We start from the raw sequence: 24,730 nt of genomic DNA, 5'->3' as shown, positions 1-24,730 counted from the left end.
CAGTAGTTTAGTGGGAGTGGGAGACAGTCACAGCACTTAGAGGGTGTGAAAGGGGATTGCGAATGAGGAAGCATGGCACTAGGAAGCTGCAGAATGGGGGGAAAATATTTTCCAACATCAAAGAGTTTGTTGGTCTGTATGCTCGGTGTACCTCCTACCAAGAATACTGTGCTCAGCATATGGTATGCAGTTCTTTGTCCTGCGTGGGGGAAGGGGCATGTGGTGTCACGAGTCCCCCTCCCCTGATTTCTGCCAAGGTGGGAGTCTGGCCGAGTGGGACATGCCAGGGAAAGGCACCGGCACCAGATTCTGTACCAGACGACTGGTGGAAAGCTAATATGACACCATTTTTTAAAAGGCTCCAGAGGTGATCCCAGCAATTACAGGCTGGTAAGCCTGACTTCGGTACCAGACAATCTGGTTGAAACTATAGTAAAGAGCAGAATTATCAGACACATAGATGAACAATCTGGAAAAAGGGGTAAACAGTGAGGTGACAAAATTTGCAGATTATACAAAACTACTCAAAATAGTTAAGTCCAAAGCAGACTGCGAAGAATTACAAGGGGATCTCACAAAACTGGGTGACTGGGAAAGAAAATGGCAGATGAAATTCAATGTTGATAAATGCAAAGTAATGCACATTGGAAAACATAATCCCAACTATACATATAAAGTGATGGGATCTAAATTAGCTGTTACCACTCAAGTAAGAGATCTTGGAGTCATTGTGGATAGTTCTCTGAAAACATCCACTCAATGTGCAGTGGCAGTCAAAAAAGCTAACAGAATGTTGCGAATCTTTACGAGAGGGATACATAATAAGATAGAGAATATCATATTGCCTCTATATAAATCTGTGTGTGATGCTCTGTACCTCGGGGGAAAACCCAGCACCCCCATGTTCATCCTTGTAAAATGATTGTGTGGTATCCAATGCAAAGTTTGTCACGTCGGGTGTCTTCAGAAGGCTCATGATGCACTGAGCATTGTTGTTACAGTAATGTTATAGGTTATAATTTCATGTATGTAATTATGAGGCTGAAAATGTATCCTCATGGTTTAAATTAAGCCCAGGCAAAAACTCTCCAAGAGCAGAGAGGCAGTTCACACCTCATTAGGGCAGGTATAGGACAAACCCAGCCCAGCCTCACAGGAACAAAGGCCGCTGGCCTGGGCAGCAACAAAAGAATCTATCGGACTCTCGAAGGAGTCACCCCCGCCTTCCTTTGATCAATTTGGAACTGCGATGAGGTAATTCTCACCTGACTCTGAAGGGAGGGGGGCAAAGCCAAGAGGGAAGAAAGGACATGATAAAAGGGAGAGACGTTTGCCATGCTCTTCCTCTCTCTTCCACCTACATCTACAGACACCACAGTGAGTGACTGAAGCGCTGATCAAAGGGGAAAGCCTGGCTGACAACCAACCAGCCAGCCTGTGGTGAGAAGCATCTAAGTTTGTAAGGACATTGAAAGTGTTAAGATCAGCTTAGAATGTGTTTTGCTTTTATTTCATTTGACCAAATCTGACTTGTTATGCTTTGACTTATAATCACTTAAAATCTATCTTTGTAGTTAATAAATTTGTTTATTCTACCTGAAGCAGTGCATTTGATTTAAAGCGTTTCAGAGACTCCCCTTGGGATAACAAGCCTGGTACATATCAATTTCTTTGTTAAATTGATGAAGTTATATAAGCTTGCAGCATCCAGCAGGCATAACTGGACACTGCAAGACGGAGGTTCCTAGGGTTGTGTCTGGGACCGGAGATATGGCTAGTGTCATTCGGTTGCACAATCCAAGGAACAGCTTACATGCCAGAGGCTGTGCGTGAACAGCCCAGGAGTGGGGGCTCTCACAGCAGAGCAGGGAAAGTCTGGTTCCAAGAGTCAAGGATTGGAGTGACCTAGCAGATCACCAGTCCAGATAACACCAGGGGAACGTCACATCATGGTATGCTCACATATTGAATACTGTGTGCAAATGTGATCGCCCCATCTCAAAAAAGGTATATTGGAATTGGAAAAGGTTTTGAAAAGGGAACAAAAATGATTAGGGCTATAGAACAGCTTCCATATGAGGAGAAATTAAAAAGTCTGGGACTTTTTAGCTTGGAAAAGAGGAGACTAAGGGGGGATATGATAGAGGTCTATAAAATCATGATGGGTGTAGAGAAAGTAAATAAGGAAGTGTTATTTACTCCTACTCATAACACAAGAACTAGGGGTCACCAAATGCAGGCAGCAGGCTTAAAACAAAAAAGGAAGTATTTTTTCACACAACACACAGTCAACCTGTGGAACTCTTTGCCAGAGGATGTTGTGAAGGCCAAGACTATAAGAGGGTTCAAAAAATAAACTAGATAAATTCCTGGAGGATAGGTCCATCAATGGTTACTAGCCAGGGTGGCAGGGATGGTGTCCCTAGCCCCAGTTTTGCTAGAAGCTGGGAATGGACGACAGGAAATGGATCACTTGATGATTACCTATTCTGTTCATTCCCTCTGAAGCACCTGGCATTGGCCACTGTCAGAAGACAGAACACTGGGCTAGATGGACCTTTGGTCTGACCCAGTATGGCCATTCTTATGTAAATAGAGGAGTGTCTATACCGTATAAGTAATCCATCATAGCTTAACTCATACATATGCCAAGCATATTTTCTGTGAAGTGTATCAGTGCCCTCAAAACATGCTCTGTGACTCACTTTATGCCTGGCCTGGGTAGTCCACTAGAATGTCTTTTCTATTTGGTTTGAATGTGCCTGGTACAATGGTTTTGGTTGGGGCTTCTAGGCACTGCTGTACTACAATAATAATAAATAATAATGTCAGCAGCAGCATGTAAATTCAGTACACTATATGCAAAGGCTCCCCAAGCTATCTTTATTTAGAAATTATTATTTTCCATCCATGCTTTACAAGGAAGGTAAATATCATTATCTCCATTTTACAGATGTGGGGACTGAGCCAGGAAGGTGGAATGACTTTCCCCAAGAATACACATCATTTAGGTCTCCTGACTTCTAGTTCGGGGCCGTAACCACTGGATTATGGCTGCCGCATTGTTATTTCTGCATATAAGCAGGCATGATGTCCAGAGGTGCTGGAACAATTTGTATAGTGGAGGTACTGAGATCCATTGAACCAAACTGTAAGCCCTGTATATGATGGAAACCACTTCAAGCCAGGGGGTGTGGCAGCACCCCCTGCACCCCTAGTTCCAGCACCTATGATGATGTCACTCACTCACTGTCCTGAAAATGTGTGTAATATCAAGAAGAAAAAAAGGAGAGAATCTGTTTTGAAACATCATAGTTGAAGCATTGATTTGTGCCTGCGAATGTAGAGTCCAGTCCTGTAAGATATCGAGTGCCTCCTGACAGATCCGCAGAATAGAGGCTGCTCAGCACCTTCCGTAACATTCTCAATACTTTGTATGATTGGTCTTTACATCCTCATTAATGTAAAGGAATTATTCTAATGTGCAATTCTGTACTCCACAATTACTACATAACTGTGTTAGAGATTGATAGGTAGTTGGTCCATATAACACACTGGCATCCAGCAGACGTTTTGAAAGAGTGAGCAAATAAGGATTCCCACTGAATAACAGCACCTGTTATCATTCATGTCTGGCTAGAGCAATTGCTATCCAGCAGCAGCAATATTGTGCATCCAGACCCTGAGTTTTTAGTTGTATTATTATTACTTTATTTTATTGTTGAATTAACCTTTATGAAATAAAAGTTACTGTACTGTATCTTCCTCCCTTTTTTCCCTTCTATTTCCATTTTTTATTCATTCAATACTTTCTTTCCTTTTACTCTATGTAGTATTCTTTCCTTCTGTTTTTGCATTGTTTTTCTTTCTCCAACTATTTTTTTCTTCTCTTCCCCATATTTTTTTATCCTCTCATCCCACTTTCTTTTTTCCTTTCACAACAATATCTCCTTCATTACCATTTTCACATTTCTTCCCCACTCTTTTTGTCAGTCTTTTATTACCTTCATCTCCCTCAATCTCCCATCTAGGGTTAAATTAAATTAATGGAGATATCCCATCTCCTAGAACTGGAAGGGACCTTGAAAGGTCATCGAGTCGAGTCCAGCCCCCTGCCTTCACTAGCAGGACCAAGTACTGATTTTGCCCCAGATCCCTAAGTGGCCCCCTCAAGGATTGAACTCACAACCCTGGGTTTAGCAGGCCAATGCTCAAACCACTGAGCTATCCCTCCCCTAAAGCACACTTAAGGCAGCAAGATCAAGCACCCCACATGGGGCTTGAACCCACAACCCTGAGATTAAGAGTCTCATACTCTACCAACTGAGCTAGCTGGTTGGAAAGTTGCCAACTTTCTAATCGCACAAAACCAAACACCTCTGTCCTGCCGCTTCTCTGAAGCCCGTCTCCAAGACCCCACCCCTGCACACTCCATCCCACCCTCCTTCCATTGCTCACTCTCCCCCACCCTCACTCGCTTTCACTGGGCTGGGGCAGGGGGTTGAGGTGCGGGAGAGGGGCTCTGAGCTGGGGCAGAAGGTTGGGGTGGGAGGGTATGGGCTCTGGGCTGGGGGTACGGGCTTTGGGCTGGGGCCAAGGGGTTCAGAGTGCAGGAGGGGGTGAGGGCTCCGGCTCGAGGTGTGGGCTCCGGGATGGGGCTGGGTATGAGGGGTTTGGGGTGCAGGAAGGGGCTGGGGCAGGGGTATTGGGGTGTTGGGGCAGTGCAGGCTCTGGGAGGGAGTTTGGATGCTGGAGGGGACTCTGGGCTGGGGCAGAGGGTTGGGGTGCGGGGTCCAGGCGGCGCTTTCCATGGCTCCCGGGAAGCGGCTGCCAGGTCCCTGCAGCTCCTAGGTGCATGGGCGGCCAGGGAGGCTCTGGGTACCGCCCTCGCGCGTGCAGGCACCACCCCGCAGCTCCCATTAGTCGCGGTTCCTGGCCAATAGGAGCTGCGGAGCTGGCCCTCGGGGCGGGGGCAGCATGCAGAGCCTCCCTGGCTGCCCATGCATGTAGGGGCTGCAGGGACCTGGTGGCCGTTTCTGGGAGCCACACGGAGCTAGGGCAGGCAGGGAGCCTACCTTAGCCCCGGGCCCCTGCTGCACCGCTGACTGGGCTGACTTTTACTAGCCTGGTTGGCACCGGTCCCTTTTTGCCAGGCGTTCGGTCGAAAACCGGATGCCCAGCAACCCTACCCCCATCCTTTCTTCACTGCCCCACTACACCCACCAACTCCATCTTGTTCCCCTCTTAGAATTTATAAATGTATATTTAAAACCCTCTACCATCTTTTAGACATAACCTGTTTTAGGCTGTGATGAATTTACAATTCTAGACAACAGGCATGTTGTCTCTGAAAAGAAATGCTTTAGCTGGAAGAGATGCTGAGAGATGGGCAAGCAAGTTACAGAGGCATGCTGGCCATTTTTCAAACCTGTGATTTGCATGCCAAATTGGGTAGTTTGTAGCTGCTTCTCAATATTGCTAAGCTGAAAGTACAGCTCCCTCCCTATACTATTTCAAGGTTGTCCATCTAGAAAAACCCTTGAGCGGGATGCTATCTTTGTAAAGATGTACATCTTACATTTCAAAAAGCAAATGAACTTCAGTGTGCTGAATTCATTTCTCTGCTAAAACCTTTGCTAATCTGAGGTTTTAAAAGCAATTCTGCTGCCAGCATCTTGACAGCTCCTGATGCTCAGATCAGAGTGTCAGAATAACACAGAAATTCTGCATATCAAAGAGTTTTCTTTTAACCTCAATCTACAAAATATAATAGACAAGTCCTTCATACAGCCTCACTAAACACTGCAGGCCTGCTTATCATCTATATGTTTCCTTTGCTGAACTACACACAAAAGATGTGTCTGAGACTGTGAAATTCCATAGAACCACCTTATCTACACCCAAGTACTGTTTGGATTCAGACCCTGTGAGAGCACTTCTGAGGATGCACATCTCAGCCATATATTTGAACTGTTTTATATAATCTTACAAATAAAATACTGTGGATTTACTACTCTGTATAGCACATGAAAGAATAATTTCAGATTAAAACAACAATGATTTTGGTGTAATAATTACACTTATTTTTTTAAAAAAAATTGCTATTTCAATGGCCTGGGAGTTTGTTCCAGTGATTATTTTAAATGGGAATACCATGCAGTTAGGAAAAATCAATTACTGATAATAGTTAGAAATACAATGAACTAACTCGGACCATGGCCACAGGTACTGCTTCCTGGCATATTTAAAGCAGGGAGATTTGCAGAGCAGCTGCTTGGAGTTTGGCTCACACCTTCACTAAGCACAATTCATTAAACCTGGCCTTCTGTTTAGAAGCTAGGTTTGGGCAGGTAGTTCTGCAATATTTATTTAATTATAGAACTCCTCAGCCTGCCATTCATCTTTGGTGATACTGTTCACTAATCTCCCATGTGGGGGAATACACGGAGGCCCTCAAAGAAGAACGGTCAGTTACTTACTGGTAACTGTTGTTCTTTGAGAGCCGCCTCTTTGCATTCACATTTCCTTGTCACCTTCTCCTCTTTCTCAGAGTTCTTATCTCAGTTTAGGACTCCATGGTGTGGAAGAGAGGACTGAGGCAGTGGAGGGATACACTCACCTATGAAGACTCAAACATCGAAGTCATGGGAGAAGGGGGTGCTTATGTGACCCAATGGACATGCTGTTTGTAAAGTTATTTAAGATCAAACCAGAGAGCACCAAACCCTGTAAGTGGCCCTCCACAGAGGGGACTCAGAGAATAACAGTCACCAGTAAGTAAAATTTTCTTTTTTGGATTTAATAAAGGTATCTACCGAACCCCCTATTAAATCAGCATTTATTGGGTGACTAGATGCTTCAGGGCACTGCTAGTGAGCTACTGAGCCTTTTACCTCTGGGTTCCTGGTTTGAATTTGGCCAAGCTCAGTACAGATTAAAATGTATTCCTATCTAGTGGATGTTTGGTGGCCTCTACAGGAGGATATCTCAGGGGATCTCAGTTTCAGCTCCCACATCACAAACTCACCAGCACACTCTGCACTGATTGGCAGATTCAGTGGAGAAGCCAAGAACTTCATGAGCCAAGGAAACTCAACTGTCCCATTGCCCCAGACAAAGGGAAGAGCAATGCTGGCAGGCAGTGTACGTGGGATAGACAGAGAGCTTTGTATATCAAGGTGATGCCATTCACCAGCACCAAATGCACATGATTTCTTTAAAGAATATAATTTATGCAAACTGTTTACAAAGAAACTCCTTAAATAATTCACAAAAGCTCATACATGGAGCTGCCCCTGGCAGTTATGTATCACCACAATAACCAGGAGCTGGCAGGTATCACTGGTACTGCCAGGCTAGCTGAGGAGGGGCCAACCTAGCAGCAGCAACAGCCCAGAAACCAAAGGGAAAAAGTGGTCTTGGGGAATGGGCTCTCCACAGCTGTGGGGAGTGACAGGTGTTCCATTTTTCAATGCAGTTATTGTGTGTGTGTATAATTACACACATCATAGTAAAGAGATGCATCTTTAGGTCTTTAGTAGCAAATTACAGTTCACCACAAATAACTGGACAACTAGGTTCAGTTTGACAAATGTATTGATTTCAATGGTGGGCCAGTCTACCCAATCAGTATGGAAAGCTAATGAGAGGAACTTTGGGGTGGGGGAGGAAACCAACCAAAACTTTCAAGAAAGTAGTAACTGCAAGTTATGGGGGGCAGGGGAGGGGGGAGGAAAGGAAGTAACTAAAGTCTGGTCTACACTACAGAGTTGGGTGGACACAAGGCAGCTTACGTCGACCTAACTATGGAACTGTCTACACTTAAATTTCAGTCCCGCCGATGTAACTGCCCTGCTACACCAACTTAATAACTCCACCTCCACAAGCAGCATAGAGTCAAGGTCGATGTAGTTAGGTAGACAGAGTGTCAGTGTAAACACTGCATTGCTCACGTCAAATGTTACTGGCTTTCAGGAGCTATCCCACAATGCCCCACACTAACAGTACAATCGATACAAGTTCTCCTGGTGAGGATGTGCACCACTAATGGAAGGAGCGAACTGTAGACATGCACAAGCAATGTAATTACTTGCAGTGGTTCTATGCCGACGGAAGTTAGGTCGACTTAATTTTGTAGTGTAGACATGGCCTAACCAAATAAGAAAAACAGAAGACATGAGAGAGGATCATTCTAAAGTTTAAAAATATTGTATTAGAAAAGGTTATTTACAATATACTTGAAAATTAAAGAAAAACCACATAAAATATATACTTCAGCAGTCTACAGTATATTGCTCTAGGCGACTACTTAGAATTAAGTAGCAACTATATTCCATGTTAACTCCACTGATTGCGATGTTAACCACATGATAATCTGTATTAACACAACAGTATCTTGTAATAATGTATTAAATAACTGGTATCAACACGCTGGCTCAGGATTACAAAGGGGAAAATAAGTAAAAACAAATATTTATAAGCTTGTATAAGCTTCTGCTGACTACAGTCAGTCTCAATTGCTTTTGGGATCAATATAAAATACTGACAGACAGTGTCAAGTCAATGTCTGTCGAGACAATGTCAGCACTGTAGATTAATTCTGAGCTCATTATAATTAGGTATAAAGGTCAGAAAAGAGCCAGCCTTAACTCTAAATCTTTTATGAGCCAAATATACATCAGAAGCAGATAAAAGAAAGCAGGTTACAGAGCATATGAGATCTCCTGATTCTATTCAGAAAGCTACAGAGATTACCTTGTTATAAATAAGACAATTCTGAAAAAACTTAAACATTTTATAATTACTACCTCCAAGTGATTTCTTAAATAGCAACTAATCCATCATTTCCTTTTTCAGAATAATACAAAAAAATTTCTCAGGTAAAGCCAAATATTTACTAGCAGCAAAGATAATACTAGTTTTTATTGCTAAATAATGTTTACGCATGTCCAGTTAGCTGCCAAACAAATTTTATGGTAACTAGGGCATAGGAATGTATCATTAAACTATATAATTTTCTTTGTTAAACAACAGCTTTTAAAAGGGACTCAACTACCACAGCTGGACCACTTGTCTGATGCTGTCCATTAAATGTAACACTAAATGTATGCTGTATGCAGGGCCACCTGGGACAACCCACACCCTCCGTCCCAGGCCCTGCCCCCTCTCCATCCCTTTCCTCAAGCCCTGCCCCTCCCCCTTTCCGCCCCTGCCTCTAACATCCTGGGACCAGCACGGCTAAAACACTTGAAATAAATAAATACAGTAAGTACATCATGGATTCCATGCCTGGGGAGGGGAGAAGGTTGGGCATCCACTTAGCTGTTACACGATTGCCTCTGAGGACCAAGCTAGACAATTTGCTTAGATGAGCATAGCTGCAGAGCCTGGTAGGGCTGCAGAGCTGTTTTGGGCTCCATACCACATACAAAAAGAGTCTGTATTTGGCCTGTAGATACAGATCCTAATCATATTGGTCACCTCTCTTTTCTGAGTCACTTCAGCATTTTGTATCCACTTACAGTACATGACTACAGCAGTCTTTAAAATTAAGGCACAGTATTTTAGTTTTTAACAATAATCAACAGTTAGTTTTTGATGAGTATATTCATGCTAGAAATAAACACACATTTGTCTCTGGGTGGGATAAAACATGCAGAGTGATTCTTTGATTTCTCTCTCACTCCAGTGTAAATTAGGAGTAGCTCCACTGAAGTCCATGTAGTTACCCTGGTATAAAACCAGAATTAGTGAATGCTGAATCAGGCCCCCAATATCTGATTAGATTCCTTGTCCTTAATAGGGAATGACTAAATAACATATTTGCAGTTAAAATACTTCCGAGTTGTCACATAGCTCCTTAACTTTCTTTCCAATATTCAACAATGACCACAGGCCATCAAGATATGTGAAAGGTATGTGAAAGAAAGCTATAGTTATGAACACACTGCAGCTACATAATATACTGTATTAACATCATTATGACTAGTTGTTTATCGTGGAAGAAAAACAGAAAATTCAAAAGGAAAAAACAAAATAAAAAAGTCACAGGATGACATTTTTGAACAAAATTTCATTTATTTTGAAGTTAAAATAATTAAAACCATCTGTTAATAATTAATGGCTTAGACCCATTGATAAGCCCAGGTTACTCTCCCGTACTCCACTACAAAAGATATAGTTTGAATTTGTTATCTATATATATTGAACTTGTAAAAGATTCATGAGACCTTTGCTTTGGTGTGGACTGGCTGGGTTTATAAATTCCACACGCCGTTGTGGGAAAAACCCCCTAAGAATCACAGTTTTTGTCCCAAAAGCAATGGCCATGACAAACACGCCACCATAAACCTGATACATAAAGGTGAAACAGAGAAAGAACCTTACCTGCCTGCGCAGCTGTAATTAGAGCCGTGTTCCCTTCATTGTCCTGCCAGTTTACATCAACATGAGGGCACTGTGCTAAGGCTATTACAATATCCACAAAACCTTGGTAACAAGCAACAATAAGGCCAGTCTATAAATAAAAAATAAGGAGGTAGTTAAGGGTAAGCAGAGCAGACTGATCAATAGTACAATGAGGAAGTATATCATTTGGCTTTTCTTTTTATTTTACATGTGAGAAATAACATGACATTTGAGTGTTAACTAGTGGTGAGCCGAAGTCGCAAAGTTTGAAGCTGAATTTCCACAAAGTTAGGGTAGTTTGGGTGAGGGACTACACTGGACCTGGATCTGAGCTCCCACAAAACTGTGTGTGTGTGTTAGGATCTGGGGCTTTCGTTCGGGCTAATTTTCTTAGGGCCAGATTATTCCCTGCTGCTTCATGGTTGCACAGGGGTTGAAGTGAAGATGAAAGGCACAGCAATGGGCTCCATAGCAGTCCCTGTGCTTCCTACACTAAAGGGACTGCTCTCTGCATGTGCCCTTTGGATGCCTGACACCCCAAAGGGGCAGGAGGTAGGGTAAGCCATGACTATGTCTCCAAAAAACAGAAGGGAAGGGTGGTAAAGGCAGATATGTGGAGACCTCCACATTCCTCTAAATACAGGGCTGTGCCTGAAATGAATGATTGACCCTTTTATTAGGCTTGGGTTTACATTTGTAAATTACTTCCTTTAAAAAAAAAAACCCCTAACAGTAAATAATATATATTGAAAAATATTAAATAAGCTCTAACAATTTTAAATATTATGGAAAATTATAACCCTTTGAGCCCCACTAACTACCATTTATCCATCAGTGCCAGTAGTAATTTGTTGCAGTTCAGCTAGTGACCATGGTGTTCCAGATTCAGAAATGAGTTTTTACAAAATATTTTAATTCAGAAATTCTACTTCTCACAATAGATTGTGGATAATAGACAAAACAACAACAACATGTAGCTCTAACAGTGTACGAGTCATTATATTGTAAATCAATGTGGGATTATGAAGTATAAGAGTATTCATAAACCACCATACAACTCATTTTTTGGAAGCACAAAAAAGGCTGATATTAAAATACAGACTAGTATGCTACTAGAACACTAATGTTCTGACTTAAATTTGGGAAATTCAGATTTAAGGCACCCATGGCATACTGATTTCTGAGCCTTATACATATATTTTGTGGTGGGACACAAGAACTTTCCTTATATTATCACATAGCAATAAGCCAGGCATAATACTGTACTACTAGACAAAAATTATTTTACAAATGTGACTTAATGATATGCAGGTCTAGAAAAATGTTGTATACTAATTATTATAAACTATCAGATTATATTATATATCAAGATGAACACAAGAAGTTCCCAGACCACTGGGTGATTTTGCATTTAGTCATCTGAAAAGCAAATATTTGTCCTATGGGTAGTTTTATTTTAAGTTCATAATATCTATGATCAATTTTAAATATTTCAGCTATCACCTGGCAATCCCGCATTCTTAATACTGTAAATAAAATAAATCAATTTTTTTAGGAAAAAACATCACTGTTTAATGTTCTTAATAACAACTAAAAGCTCAATAAAATCTCCAGGAGGAAGAAAAACCAGGAAATGTATCTGACCACCCAATTTAGCCCTGAGCCATTGTTTAATTTAAAAAAACAAAATAGCTTCCCTAAAATATCAAAATACTTTAGCCATTGATTAAATGGAACCAGAGTACTTAATCCTCAACATCTCACTTGACCATTAGAATTAAAACCATTATCTCATGTTTTCAGGATTACTTGTGTAACCCAGTACATAAGCATCCACAGTGCTCTGATAAATGTACAGAATAAGGCAGCAACAAGTAAAATAACGTCAGTGTTTAGTGAGAGTCCCTGGGTTTTCCCAACTGCCTACACATTGTTCTTAAATGCTGACCGTGATCTAAACACATCAACTAACTGCTCAGAAGACAGAGGAAAAGAATAAGGAAACAAAATTAATCCTTTCTACTCTGCTCCCTTTGCCTAGCCAGAACACACAGACATGCAGATTTCAACTTGACCACCAACTTACAGGGGGGATTAAGAAGCCCGTGGGTGAAAGAACTTTAAACCTAATGAAGTGACAAACACAAACCTCCCTGAAATTTTTTCAGTTCAAAAGGTCCAAATGACCCGATTTGACTCCTACTTGGTCCCTATTTAATCAGAGAAGTGGTGACTGCTGTTAATAGTAGCAGGGTCCTTCACATACTCCAGCCTGTCCACCATGTGCACAAGGCCAAGAGAGAATCCCCTTCTAGCTACCATTGTGGCTACAACCCCTTAGTCACATTTAAAGCAGAGTAATGGGGAGGAGTAAGCACATCAGAATCTGACCCTTAGGTTTTTTTTCTTTCGTTGGGAAAATTAAAACAGCAGCAAGGGCACAACATGATGTGGGAAAGATGTTTATTGAATCGATATGAAACACCAAAGTTACACATTTCTTGTAGCCATGGGATCAATAAGCTTGTAAAGGAAAGACCTCGGCAGAAACCATCTCTAATCTTTTTTGTTTAGGAAAATATTGGACCAGATGTCCAGCTGGTGTAAATTGGCATAGCTCCACTGAAATTAATAAAGCTATGCCAATTTACATCAGTTTAAGATCTAGCCCACTGAATGCACCAAGGGAGAAGAAGCTGTGATTCACAGGTGTGTCTCTGAGTCACAATGCCTCTCCAGGCTACTCCTGAGGTGATGCGCTTTACACACCACTCCTTGCTCAGGGACGTGCCTAAATTGACAATAAAGCCATTAGCAAATACAGAAGACAGTAGATCACTTCTGGACTTAGTTTATTCAGCCTACTCCTACCACAGTACCACTACTGTTAATAATCCCATCCTAGCCAATCCCACCACCTTTCTAAATTACTCTTACCCCAGCCCTCTAGTCTGCACAACTGATGTACTACTGACACAGACGCCACTGGGCAATGAGCGTCCTCTGCCAAGCTATTTTGTCATTACAATCAGATTGCTATTAGTCAATACATTAATGTTACACAGTTATCTCAATTTCCTCTTCCATTTAAATTCCGGTTGTCCTTTTAGTTCAAGCGACAAACAGCTTCCTTAAGATACAGACACAATGCCATCTTTTTGGTCAGCATACTGACCACAATATTTCTCAATTGCACCTTTGAATAAGACTATTATTCTGATTTCTTTTTTACACAATTCACCTCACACGCAATATTTAACAAAGCTCAGCACTCCTTGATAAAGAGCATTTCAATTTCCTTCCAGTTAACATGCAATACTTCAAAAGATTCCTTTGAAACTGGATAGGGGATCTTGTTAAGTGAAAGCATCCTTATTTGCATACAACTTCAAGTAACACTATCAGAAGACATTCATTTTCCAGGTGGGACTGTCTCTGCTAATTGAAATCTTACTGCAATTTAATCATTCTGACCCCCTGCAGGTTTGTGCATTCCCTTTGCCTAAATGGTTGGTCCTGAGACATAATTCAACTCCTTTTGGTCACCCCCTTAACATTACTCTATTTCTTTAATAATTTCACTTCCTGTTGAATGCTCAGGACTTAAATCGCCTCAGCTTTAAAAGTCTGCAGATGAAAAACATAGTCTGATCATATGGAAAAAGTAAAATATTAATCATATCAGCAAAATAAGTGTACGAAAGTTATATTAATATAGGTTTCAGAGTAGCAGCCATGTTAGTCTGTATCCGCAAAAAGAACAGGAGTACTTGTGGCACCTTAGAGACTAACAAATGTATTTGAGCATAAGCTTTCGTGGGCTACAGCCCACTTCTTCAGATGCATAGAATGGAACATATAGTAAGAAGATATATATATATATACATACAGAGAACATGAAAAAGTGGGAGTAGCCATACCAACTGTAAGAGGCTAATTAGTTTATTCAGCCTACTAGTTTATTCCAGGCTTATATCATAGAATGATATAAGCCTGGAATAGTAGAAAATGGACAGCAGTGACAAAACAGCTGTGAATGTTGTTTAGCAAAAATTTTTGTTGTAAAACCTTCACATCATGTGTAAAATAGACACCATTTTCATCTGTCACTAATCCTGCAATACAATGAACTTACTACACAAACACCCATTAGTACTTTGCTGCCACAAGTAGTGGTCTATTTCTTTTTGTGGGCATATTTTTGAATAACTACAGACAGACTAGATCCACATAAGTAGCTCTCTCTAATGTTAACAGAGATTTCTGTGCATAAACAATAGTTAAATGCTAGAATATAAAGCATCTATGTTGTGGACAGGCCAAATTTGAGTGGTGTTGCGACAGGGTTGGCATTTCAAATTTCAATGGGGGAGGGTGCAAATATCCGTGGTGTCCAGGGCTCCTTAGTGTTATCTAGCAGCTCTGTGTTCTTGGGGAACCAGGGCACAGTACCCAGCCTGTCTAACTCACAAAAGACCTTCCCCCCCCCCCCCAGCCTCTGCTTGAACCAAAACTGATCAGAAGAAAGACTTACCAAAAGCAATGAAAAAGCAGTCGGAGACACACCTATACCCCTGGGATAAGGGTGACAGGATTAAGGAAACTCCCCTAGCCTCATTTGAATTGAACATGGGACAAGGAGGCATCTCCATTAGCATACAGAATGGAGAACAGAGATTCCAAGGCAAGCACCGCATGGAACTCTGGGACCAGAAAAGTAGGGAAGCACCGCATGATGGGAGATCTCTGATCCAGATGTTAATGAACCCACACCTGCACACACCCAGCTCAGTAGTAATCAGTCCAATTCTAGTAATAAATCCTTTATTGGTACCCAAAATCGTGAAGCTCCCTAATTGCATTGTGAGCTCCCTCCAAGGAACACCACCCATAGGCAGGAATGATCAGCTCCCATTGTCTAGCCTGAACAAAATAACTTTGGTATACTTCCCTGAGCCATCAGATTACACATAAACAAATCTAGTGTTCTCCCTTGAACCACTGTTGTTTCTCTACAAAACCCCCTACCCATGCTCAAGTAAGTGTTCTGATGCCTGGATCCAAATCTGCATCAGTTCCACTGGGACTTCATCTTCTCCTGACTGAATGTGCTGAGGGCTCTGCCTGTCTCCAGCACTCTGACCCTCAGCTACCACCACCACCTGGGACCCCCGATGGATTCAAGCTTCACGAAGTGGTGAGAACGCAGCTCTCTCTCTCTCTCTCTAGGTATTCCCTTCTGACCCTGACTTGTGTGATCAGTTATAGTTTTCTAAACCTGACTTTTATAATCAAATTTAAGTAAGATTTAATATTATAACTGTTTTGTTTGTTTGGCTCCCCTATGGTTATTACCTGGCAATAAATAACTTTCATGATTAAACTGGTTGCTTTTTTTTCTCTCTCTCTCTCTCTCCCCCCGTGGGTGTTTTTTGGTTTCCTCATTCACTCTGGACTGACAAAGCACAATAAATAACACTATCTTTAGAGCAGTGGTTTTCAAACTTTTTTTCTAGCGACTCAGTTGAAGAAAACTGTTGATGCCCACAACCCAACGGAGCTGGGGATGAGGGGATTGGGGTATGAGAGGGGCTCAGGGTTGGGGCAGAGGGTTGGGGTGTGGGGGTGAGGGCTGTGCGGTGAGGCAAGGAATGAGATGTTCAGGGTGTGGGAGGGGGCTCTAACCCAGGAACCAATCCCTGTAACAAACCCTGTTGCCTTCTCTGTCCCCATATCTACTCTAGCAACACCATCAAAGGACCCAGCAACACCTTCAGAGGCTCATTCACCTGCACATCTACTAATGTGACATATGCCATCATGTGCCAGCAATGCCCCTCTGCCACGTACATTGGCCAAACTGGACAGTCTCTACGTAAAAGGATAAATGGACACAAATCAGATATCAGGAATGGTAACATACAAAAGCCAGTAGGAGAACGCTTCAATCTCCCTGGACACTCAATAACAGATTTAAAAGTAGCCATTCTTCAACAAAAAATCTTCAAAAACAGACTTCAAGGAGAAACTGCTGAGCTTCAATTTATTTACAAACTTAACACCATCAATTTGGGGCTTGAATAGGGACTGGGAGTGGCTGGCTCATTACAAAAGCAATTTTCCCTCTCTTGGTATTGACACCTCCTCATCAATTATTAGGAGTGGACAACATCCACCTTGACTAAATTGGCCTTCAACATTGGTTCTCCACTTGTAAGGTAACTCCTTTCTCTTCATGTGCCAATATATATTTATGCCTGTATCTGTAATTTTCACTCCATGCCTCTGAAGAAGTGGGTTTTTTACCCATGAAAGTTTATGCCCAAATAAATCTGTTAGTCTTTAAGGTGCCACTGGACTCCTCGTTGTTTTTATAAATAGGAAATGTTATTTGTGCATCAGGTCATTATAGAAAATAAAGAGATTGCTGGAAATATCACAAGATCAATAATGAACACAAGGCGAACAGCAGAGAAAATCACAAATACCATAAAATGATTTTAGCTTAATTAAATTATCTTCGGACAACACATTTTCCTCCAGGAAAGTAAGAATGAAAACATCTTAATCTAACCTTTCCCCCACTTGCCTGGAACAAGTAATGTGTGTGACAGGAGAATTAAAATATCATTAGATTGTTATGAGCATCTTGGTAAAGAATTGACAAATAAATTTCGGGTGGGTTCCATAAAGATACTTAGGCACCTAAGTCCCATTTTTAGGCTCCACTGCAATCCACAAAACTCCCTCTTGGCTGCCGCCTAAACCTGAAGACCCTAAATTCACTTGGTGCCTAAGTTTTTGTAGTAAAAGTTCCTGAAGTGCCTGTTTCTGCCTCAGAGCATGCACACTGCTGAGCCACTCTAGGCTCAGATGCCTATCTCCTGCCTGAGTCCCAGACAGATTCACAAATCAGGGAAAAGATAGGCAGCTGAATGCCTAAGTTGCAGGTGGGGCCTGATCTGGTAAGCATACTCAGAGGCAGCCTAACGCCATTCAAAACCATCATGGGCAAACTCCTTCATAACCTGTAGCTTAGTGGTTAGGATATACTCCTATGATGTAGGAGATCCCTAATTCAAATCTCCCCCCCCTCCCCCCACTTGCTGCAGGGAAGGAATTTGAACAGGGATCTATCACTGCTCAGGTGAATTCTCTGACTAGAAAGCCATTCTAATGCTGTCTCTGGCCAAACTAATAGTTAACTATTTGATTATTTTATTAAAGTGGGACAACTTCAACAGGAGAGCTTGAGAGCACCTCCCCCGACTACCCCATACCTCAGTGGTTAGCACACTCACCTCAGAAGTGGCAGATCCCTGTTCAAATCCCTTCTCCTCAGCAAGCAGAGAGAGGACTTGAAGCAGGGATCTCCCATATCCTAGATAAGTACACTAACCATCGGGCTGAAGGCAATGAGGCAGGTTTTCATCCTTCCCCAGCTGTTTTGTGTAGAGTCAGGAGGCCTCTGAGGCTGAGCCCATATACCAGATTGGGCCCTGTACATGACTTAGGCAGCCGAACACCTAGCATCCCCTGGTTCATAAATCACAAGCAGAGATAGGTGCCTCCCTGCAGCCTGGACTTAGGCATCTGTCTCCATGAAAGGAGAGGGATTTAAGATGCACTTCTGTTGGCAGCATCTCCCCTTGGCTAGCTTAGCCGAGAAGCTTCCTAGCATGCTAGCTTCAAGGATTGCATTCTAAGGCATCACTCTCTACCCATTCATTGTACAGGCTGCCTAATTCAGGCCTTGTGGATCACAGTGTGGTTCCTGTGATTTTCTAAGGGCCTAAAAATTAGACACTGGGACACTGAGCATTACAGTGCCTAAGTCCCTTGGTGGATCGGGGTCCCATGAGCCTAGCTTTGTAAGCTTTCATGACACTTTTGCAATTTGGTTAAAAGCAAGATTAAACAAATATGTAATTTAATTAAATTTAATAATTTAACTCTAACAATGTATATATGCACAAACATATTTAGAGAGAATTATGGTAACTACATTTATTAGTTTTAAAAGTATATAAATCAAACAGCACTTATATAATCATCAGAAATTTTCACTTAAGAAAAATAAAAATACTCATTATTGTATTAAATGTTATAAATAACGGTAATTCATAAATAAAATGTTTAATGTGATGAGTAGTATTAAAAATCTGGATATTTTATTTTTAAAAATATCATAAAATAAAAAAGTGCCATTATTTTATAGATTTAAAAAAAAAAATAAATCTCGGATTATGCAATATAGGTCAAATTCTGCTCCCATGATGTGTAAATCTGGAGTAACTCTTAATCTACCTCTGCACTTTGAGCGGGAGGTGTGAGTCCCAGCTTGCAGAGATACCCGTGCTAAAAATATCTCTGTAGCTGGGTGTAGCATGGGTGGCAGCTCAGCCATGCTGCTTAAATACAAACCCAGAGGGTCCAGGTGGGTTTGTACCTGGGCGGCTAGCCTGAGCCACTACCCTGACTATACTGCTCTTTGTAGCGTGCTAGCTCAAGCAGAGCTAGCGTGGGTATGTCGACATGAACTGGGAATCACAGCTGGCTCCCAGTGTGCAGGTAGCCTATAAATCATCTGAGAAAATCCAGATTTACACCAGAGTAATTGAGCAGAATTTAGTACTGAGCACTGATATCTGTTCTTACCTGATTTGTGTGGAATGGATAAACTCTTAGACTACATATACCATTAGGAGAAACATTTGCCAGTAGCTGAAATCATATTTATAATTGGTTTTGCTAATTAGGTCAGCAGAGAATGAGATAAAGTAATTATCCGGGTCTTCCATCCCATGAGAAAGATTGTTTGTGTGCAACAGAAATCTGTCAGGCATATAAACTTTAATACCATCCATAAAGAGAGAATTTAGACTGACCTTTTAGAGAGAGAAGAGTAGTAATGTATGTGTGTAGATATTATATGGGAAACTGACCAAAAAATCAGGAGTTTGAAAGAGGAAATTGTTGTTTGGACAAAAATACAGGAGCCTGGGGGAAGATGCTGATTTTTTCCAATGAAAGCGGTCAGACAAGAGCAAAAGAGAGTTTTTCAGTGTGGACTGAAGCAGGGAAGTGTAAATCTTTGTGACTCTGCAAGGGAACATAAACGCCAAAAGCAAAATCTTGTCTCCAACAGCAAAGCTTGATGACACTATCCACTCCAGTTCCTGAATAAGAGGGTCACAAAAATGTCACCTCCACTGCAGAACATTAAGAACACTAAGAACTCGGCTTGAAGTGTATAAGAGTTTTGCACTATGTAAAAGCATGCCAGTCCTCAAACCTTACAAAAAATAATGTATAACTCTCATCTGCCATTTAATGAATGGGATACATTCTGTCCTCAGGTACCCCATAAAATGCTACATATGTCAGTGTGGCTTCACAGGTGTAAATAAAGGTAGAATTTAGTCTATGTATCAATTCTGCTAAAAATCCCTTCATAAGCTACTGTAATCTAAATCTATAGTAATCACTACTAAAAATAGCCTATGAGAAGCCATTTTTCTGTACTTGCAAAAGCTTACATTGTACAACAAATAAACCAGTTGTTACCTGGAAAATAAATAAGCTAACAGAAGGGCATGTTTTCTGCTAATAAAGTCAATGTTACAGTTGTTAACATGTAAATTCTTTTAATTAGTTATAGCAGCATCACTAATGACATAAAAGAATGATGAGAGTAGGCTAGCAGATACTTCTGCTTTACAAAACTAATCTCTTTTTCATAGTGAAGGAATTGTATGTAAACTCATAATTCCTATGATGGCATGATTACTTCTACCTCTGACGGGAGTTATCTCACTTTTAAAAGTGCTTGTCTTAACAAAATGTTTATGTTAAAGAGGAAGTGGAAAGGTTTTAACTAACTGAGACCAAGTGACTTGTAAGGAGTTAACCAGTCTCAGCTGATTCAGGGTCAAAGGAGGTAAAGGCTCTCAGGTAAAAAAAAAAAAACCAGTTATAGCTCTTTGAGACAGATGGAGGCTGTTTGTTCAGCTCTCTGGTCTGGACACAATTTGTCTGAAAGGATCCCTAAAAGCACAGCTTGGATAAGAGTCTATTTTCCTGCCTCTGTATGTGTGTGGTGGTTTTAGTATTTTGTTATTTATTATTATTAGATTGTTGTTTTATTGGGGATCACGGTATCACTGTGGCATTAATGTTTCCTTGTGCTCTATGAGATAAAATAAGAAATCAATGTCAGACTTTAAAAAGAAATCCTACAAACATGCTCAGGATTTTTATGATGAGGGACCATCCTGCTTCTACTGTGAATGTGGAATGTCTTTGTCCATCTCCTGCCCTGTCCTCTGCCTTTTTCCTAGGTTGACCAGCTACAGTATAACCTCAGAGTTACAGACACCTCAGGAATGTAGGTTGTTCGTAACTCAACTCTGAACAAAACATTATGGTTGTTCTAAGTTTACAACCGAACATTGACTTAATACAGCTTTGAAACTTTACTATGCAGAAGGAAAATGCTGCTTTCCCTTTTTTCAGTAGTTTATGTTTATCACATTACTGCACTGTATTTGCTTTATTTTTTTTGGTCTCTGCTACTGTCTGATTGTGTACTTCCAGTTCCAAATGAGGTGTGTAGTTGACTGGTCACTTTGTAACTGGTGTTTGTAACTCTGAGGTTCTACTGCATGTTTCTTCTCTATCAGACTGGTGGTGCTCCCTCTGACCTCCGCTGAGTTAAGGCCTGATGGTAAAGTCAGAAACTGAGGGCCAGATACTCAGCTCCCAGTAAAGCCTCTCTGCACTGCTCTATCAGCACAAAGTCTTAAAGCTGATGTATCAGGCAAGCAGGGGGAAAAATTAACCTATGCATTTTTTACATAGTCAAATTCCATTTTTCAGTTTAGTTAGGTTGTCGGGTTGGGATAAAACTATTAAGCGGCAATGATTCCTGAGAAATAATGTAACCCTATTAATCCTAACATTATAGTTTGTATTACACAAACTAATCAGTGTCAATACTGTCAAATATTATGGCTAAATCTTGATGACATTGGCAGTGATAACAAACGTATTTTGGATACATGGCAGCCAAGCTCCTAGCTGATGCCTACTTCTCAGTATTTATTTGTGAGTCAGTCCATTATTCTCACTTGGAACTATGGAGAGAGAAATCTAAATCCAAGAGGCTAGGCAGAGAGGTCTGAATTCATAAATAATATAAACAACACATTTAACTTTAGTTAAAGGGATACTGGTTGTGACACTACGCACCAGAGTCTTCATAGAAATATTGTTTTACGATTAAGATGAGTCATGTTAGATATCATTTGAAAGGTTATGATTTGCTAAATATGATTATCCTATTTGTATGCATGTATCATTTCTGTATCTGAAGTTAGAAATATTGACTCTGTATCAACTACAAGTGGGTTTACACCTGGGGGATGCCCACCAGACAGAATGCAATCAGTCTGGTGGGCCATTAGGAAGAACAATAGGTCTTTGAAGATGCTAATCTCCCACCTTCCTGAGAAGCTTTCCTGGGATGCCACAAACAAACTCTGATTCATGGCTGCTTTGACATTGCAGGGTCATGTGATCATATCACCTGGTACTGGACTCCATGATAGAATACCAGTATTTTTCCACTGGGGGAGGAGGGGAACCACACTGGAAAACAAAGGGTTCTCAGCCATATGTAAAATCTATGTAAGGCTGGGGAGTGACTTAATCAGTGGTCGTTCTTTACTGAATCCCTGCCCAGGATGACTGCTGGAAACATCTAAGAAACAAAGACAAAGGCAGGGGGAGAGAAGAACTGAGCCCAGGCTGGGAAGGTGTCTGGCCTGTGAAAGAAATACCTGGAGTTTTAAACTGCCAGCATGAGCAGCTTGCCTTCAAGAAACCCTGCAATCTGCCTAAAACAAGATTGAGGATGAGAAATTACTACTTGTAACCAGTTTCAGAGGGGTAGCCGTGTTAGTCTGTATTGCTTACAGACAGCACCCCTGAAGCAAATACTCAGCAGCAACTACACACCACACAACAGAAACACTAACCCAGGAACCAATCCCTGCAACAAACCTCATTTCCAACTCTGTCCGCATATCTATTCAAGGGACACCATCATAGGACCTAACCACATCAGCCACACCATCAGGGGCTCGTTAATCTGCACATCTACTAATGTGATATATGCCATCATGTGCCAGCAATGCCCCTCTGCCATGTACATTGGCCAAACTGGACAGTCTCTACGCAAAAGAATAAGTGGACAGAAATCAGACATCAAGCATTGTAACATTCAAAAACCAGTAGGAGAGCACTTCAATCTCCCTGGACACTCAATAACAGACTTAAAAGTGGCTATTCTTCAACAAAAAAACTTCACAAACAGTCTTAAATGAGAAACAGCAGAACTGGAATTAATTTGCAAACGTGACACCATCAAATTACGCCTGAATAAAGACTGGGAATGGCTGGGTCACTACAAAAAATAATTTTCCCTCTGTTGATACTCACACCTTCTTGTCAACTGTTGGGAATGGGCCACATCCACCCTAATTGATTTGGCCTCGTTAGCACTACAAAAAGTAATTTTCCCTCTGTTGATAGAATCATAGAATATTAGAGTTAGAAGAGACCTCCGGAGGACCAAGCAGGACCAACACCAATTAATCATCTCAGCCAGGGCTTTGTCAAGCTGGGCCTTAAAAACCTCTAAGGATGGAGATTCCACCACCTCCCTAGGTAACCCATTCCAGTGCTTCACCACCCTCCTAGTGAAATAGTGTTTCCTAATATCCAACCTAGACCTCCCCCACTGCAACTTGAGACCATTGCTTCTTGTTGTGTCATCTGCCACCACTGAGAACAGCTGAGCTCCATCCCTTTTGGAACCCCCCTTCAGGTAGTTGAAGGCTGCTATCAAATCCCCCTTCACTCTTCTCTTCTGCAGACTAAATAACCCAGTTTCCTCAGCCTCTCCTCATAAGTCATGTGCCCCAGCCCCCTAATCATTTTCGTTGCCCTCCGCTGGGCTCGCTCCGATTTGTCCACATCCCTTCTGTAGTGGGGGGACCAAAACTGGACGCAATACTCCAAGTGTGGCCTCACCAGTGCCGAATAGAGGGGAATAATCACTTCCCTCGATCTGCTGGCAATGCTCCTACTAATACAGCCCAATATGCCATTGGCCTTCTTGGCAACAAGGGCACACTGCTGACTCATATCCAGCTTCTCATCCACTGTAATCTCCAGGTCTTTTTCTGAAGAACTGCTGCTTAGCCAGTCGGTCCCCAGCCTGTAGCGGTGCATGGGATTCTTCCATCCTAACTGCAGGACTCTGCACTTGTCCTTGTTGAACCTCATCAGATTTCTTTTGGCCCAATCCTCCAACATGTCTAGTCACTCTGGACCCTATCCCTACCCTCCATCATATCTACCTCTCCCCACAGCTTAGTGTCATCTGTTAACTTGCTGAGGGTGCAATTCATCCCATTATCCAGATCATTAATAAAGATGTTGAACAAAACCACCCCTTCTTGTCTACTGTTGGGAATGGGCCACTTCCATCCTGATTGAATTTGCCTCGTTAGCACTGACCCCCCACTTGGTAAGGCAACTCCCATCTTTTCACGTGCTGTATTTTTATACCTGCCTACTGTATTTTCCACTCCATGCATCTGATGAAGTGGGTTATAGCCCAAGAAAGCTTATGTCCAAATAATATTGTTAGTCTCTAAGGTGCCACAAGGATTCCTCATTGTTTTTACTTGTAACCAGTTTCTTTAGTATTAAGCTTAGCTGTGTGTTTGTTTCATTTGCTGTGTGATCTGCTTTGACCTATTTGCTAACCCTTATAATCACTTAAAATCTATCTTTTGTAGTCATAAACTTGTTTTTGTTTTCTCTGAAACCAGTTTGTGGAATTCATAACTGGGGGGGCAAAAAGCTGTGCATATATTCCTCCACATTGAGGGAGGGAGCGCATTTTATGAGCTTACGCTGTATAGTTCTCTGGGCGGTGCAAGACAATACAATTTTGGGTTTACACTCCAAAGAGGGTGTGCACTTGAGTGCTGGGCAATTCCCCAGCTGAGTCTTCCCACACAGAGCTGATTTCAGTATTTGTGTCTTTCTGCAGCTGGGTGTGTCCTTACCTGTGTGTGTGCTGGAGGAGGCTTGAGGGCCTGTCTCAGCAGCAACAGAGGGTCCTGTGGCACCTTTAAGACTAACAGAAGTATTGGGAGCATAAGCTTTCGTGGGTAAGAACCTCACTTCTTCAGATGCAAGCGTCTTGCATCTTGCATCTGAAGAAGTGAGGTTCTTACCCACGAAAGCT

The 24,730-nt window shown here is 41.7% G+C and overlaps 1 protein-coding gene and 1 non-coding gene across 2 annotated transcripts in view; both read right to left on the bottom strand.

Annotated features, from left to right (window-relative positions):
- ANKRD33B (ankyrin repeat domain 33B) overlaps window positions 1-24,730 on the bottom strand; it is an 84,061-nt gene that overhangs the window by 14,403 nt on the left and 44,928 nt on the right. Inside the window, exon 2 of the mRNA XM_024224237.2 lies at window positions 10,387-10,516. Coding sequence (XP_024080005.2) covers window positions 10,387-10,516 — 130 coding nt within the window. The remainder of the gene's footprint in view (window positions 1-10,386; window positions 10,517-24,730) is intronic.
- On the bottom strand, window positions 4,266-4,338 carry TRNAK-CUU. Its single transcript has one exon. It is a non-coding gene; the product is annotated as a tRNA-Lys (tRNA).

This window comes from Terrapene carolina, unplaced genomic scaffold (assembly GCF_002925995.2).
Source record: "Terrapene carolina triunguis isolate 2854851 unplaced genomic scaffold, T_m_triunguis-2.0 Scaffold580, whole genome shotgun sequence".
Taxonomy (NCBI): Eukaryota; Metazoa; Chordata; order Testudines; family Emydidae; genus Terrapene; species Terrapene triunguis.
This window is presented reverse-complemented; position numbering and strand designations above follow the sequence as displayed.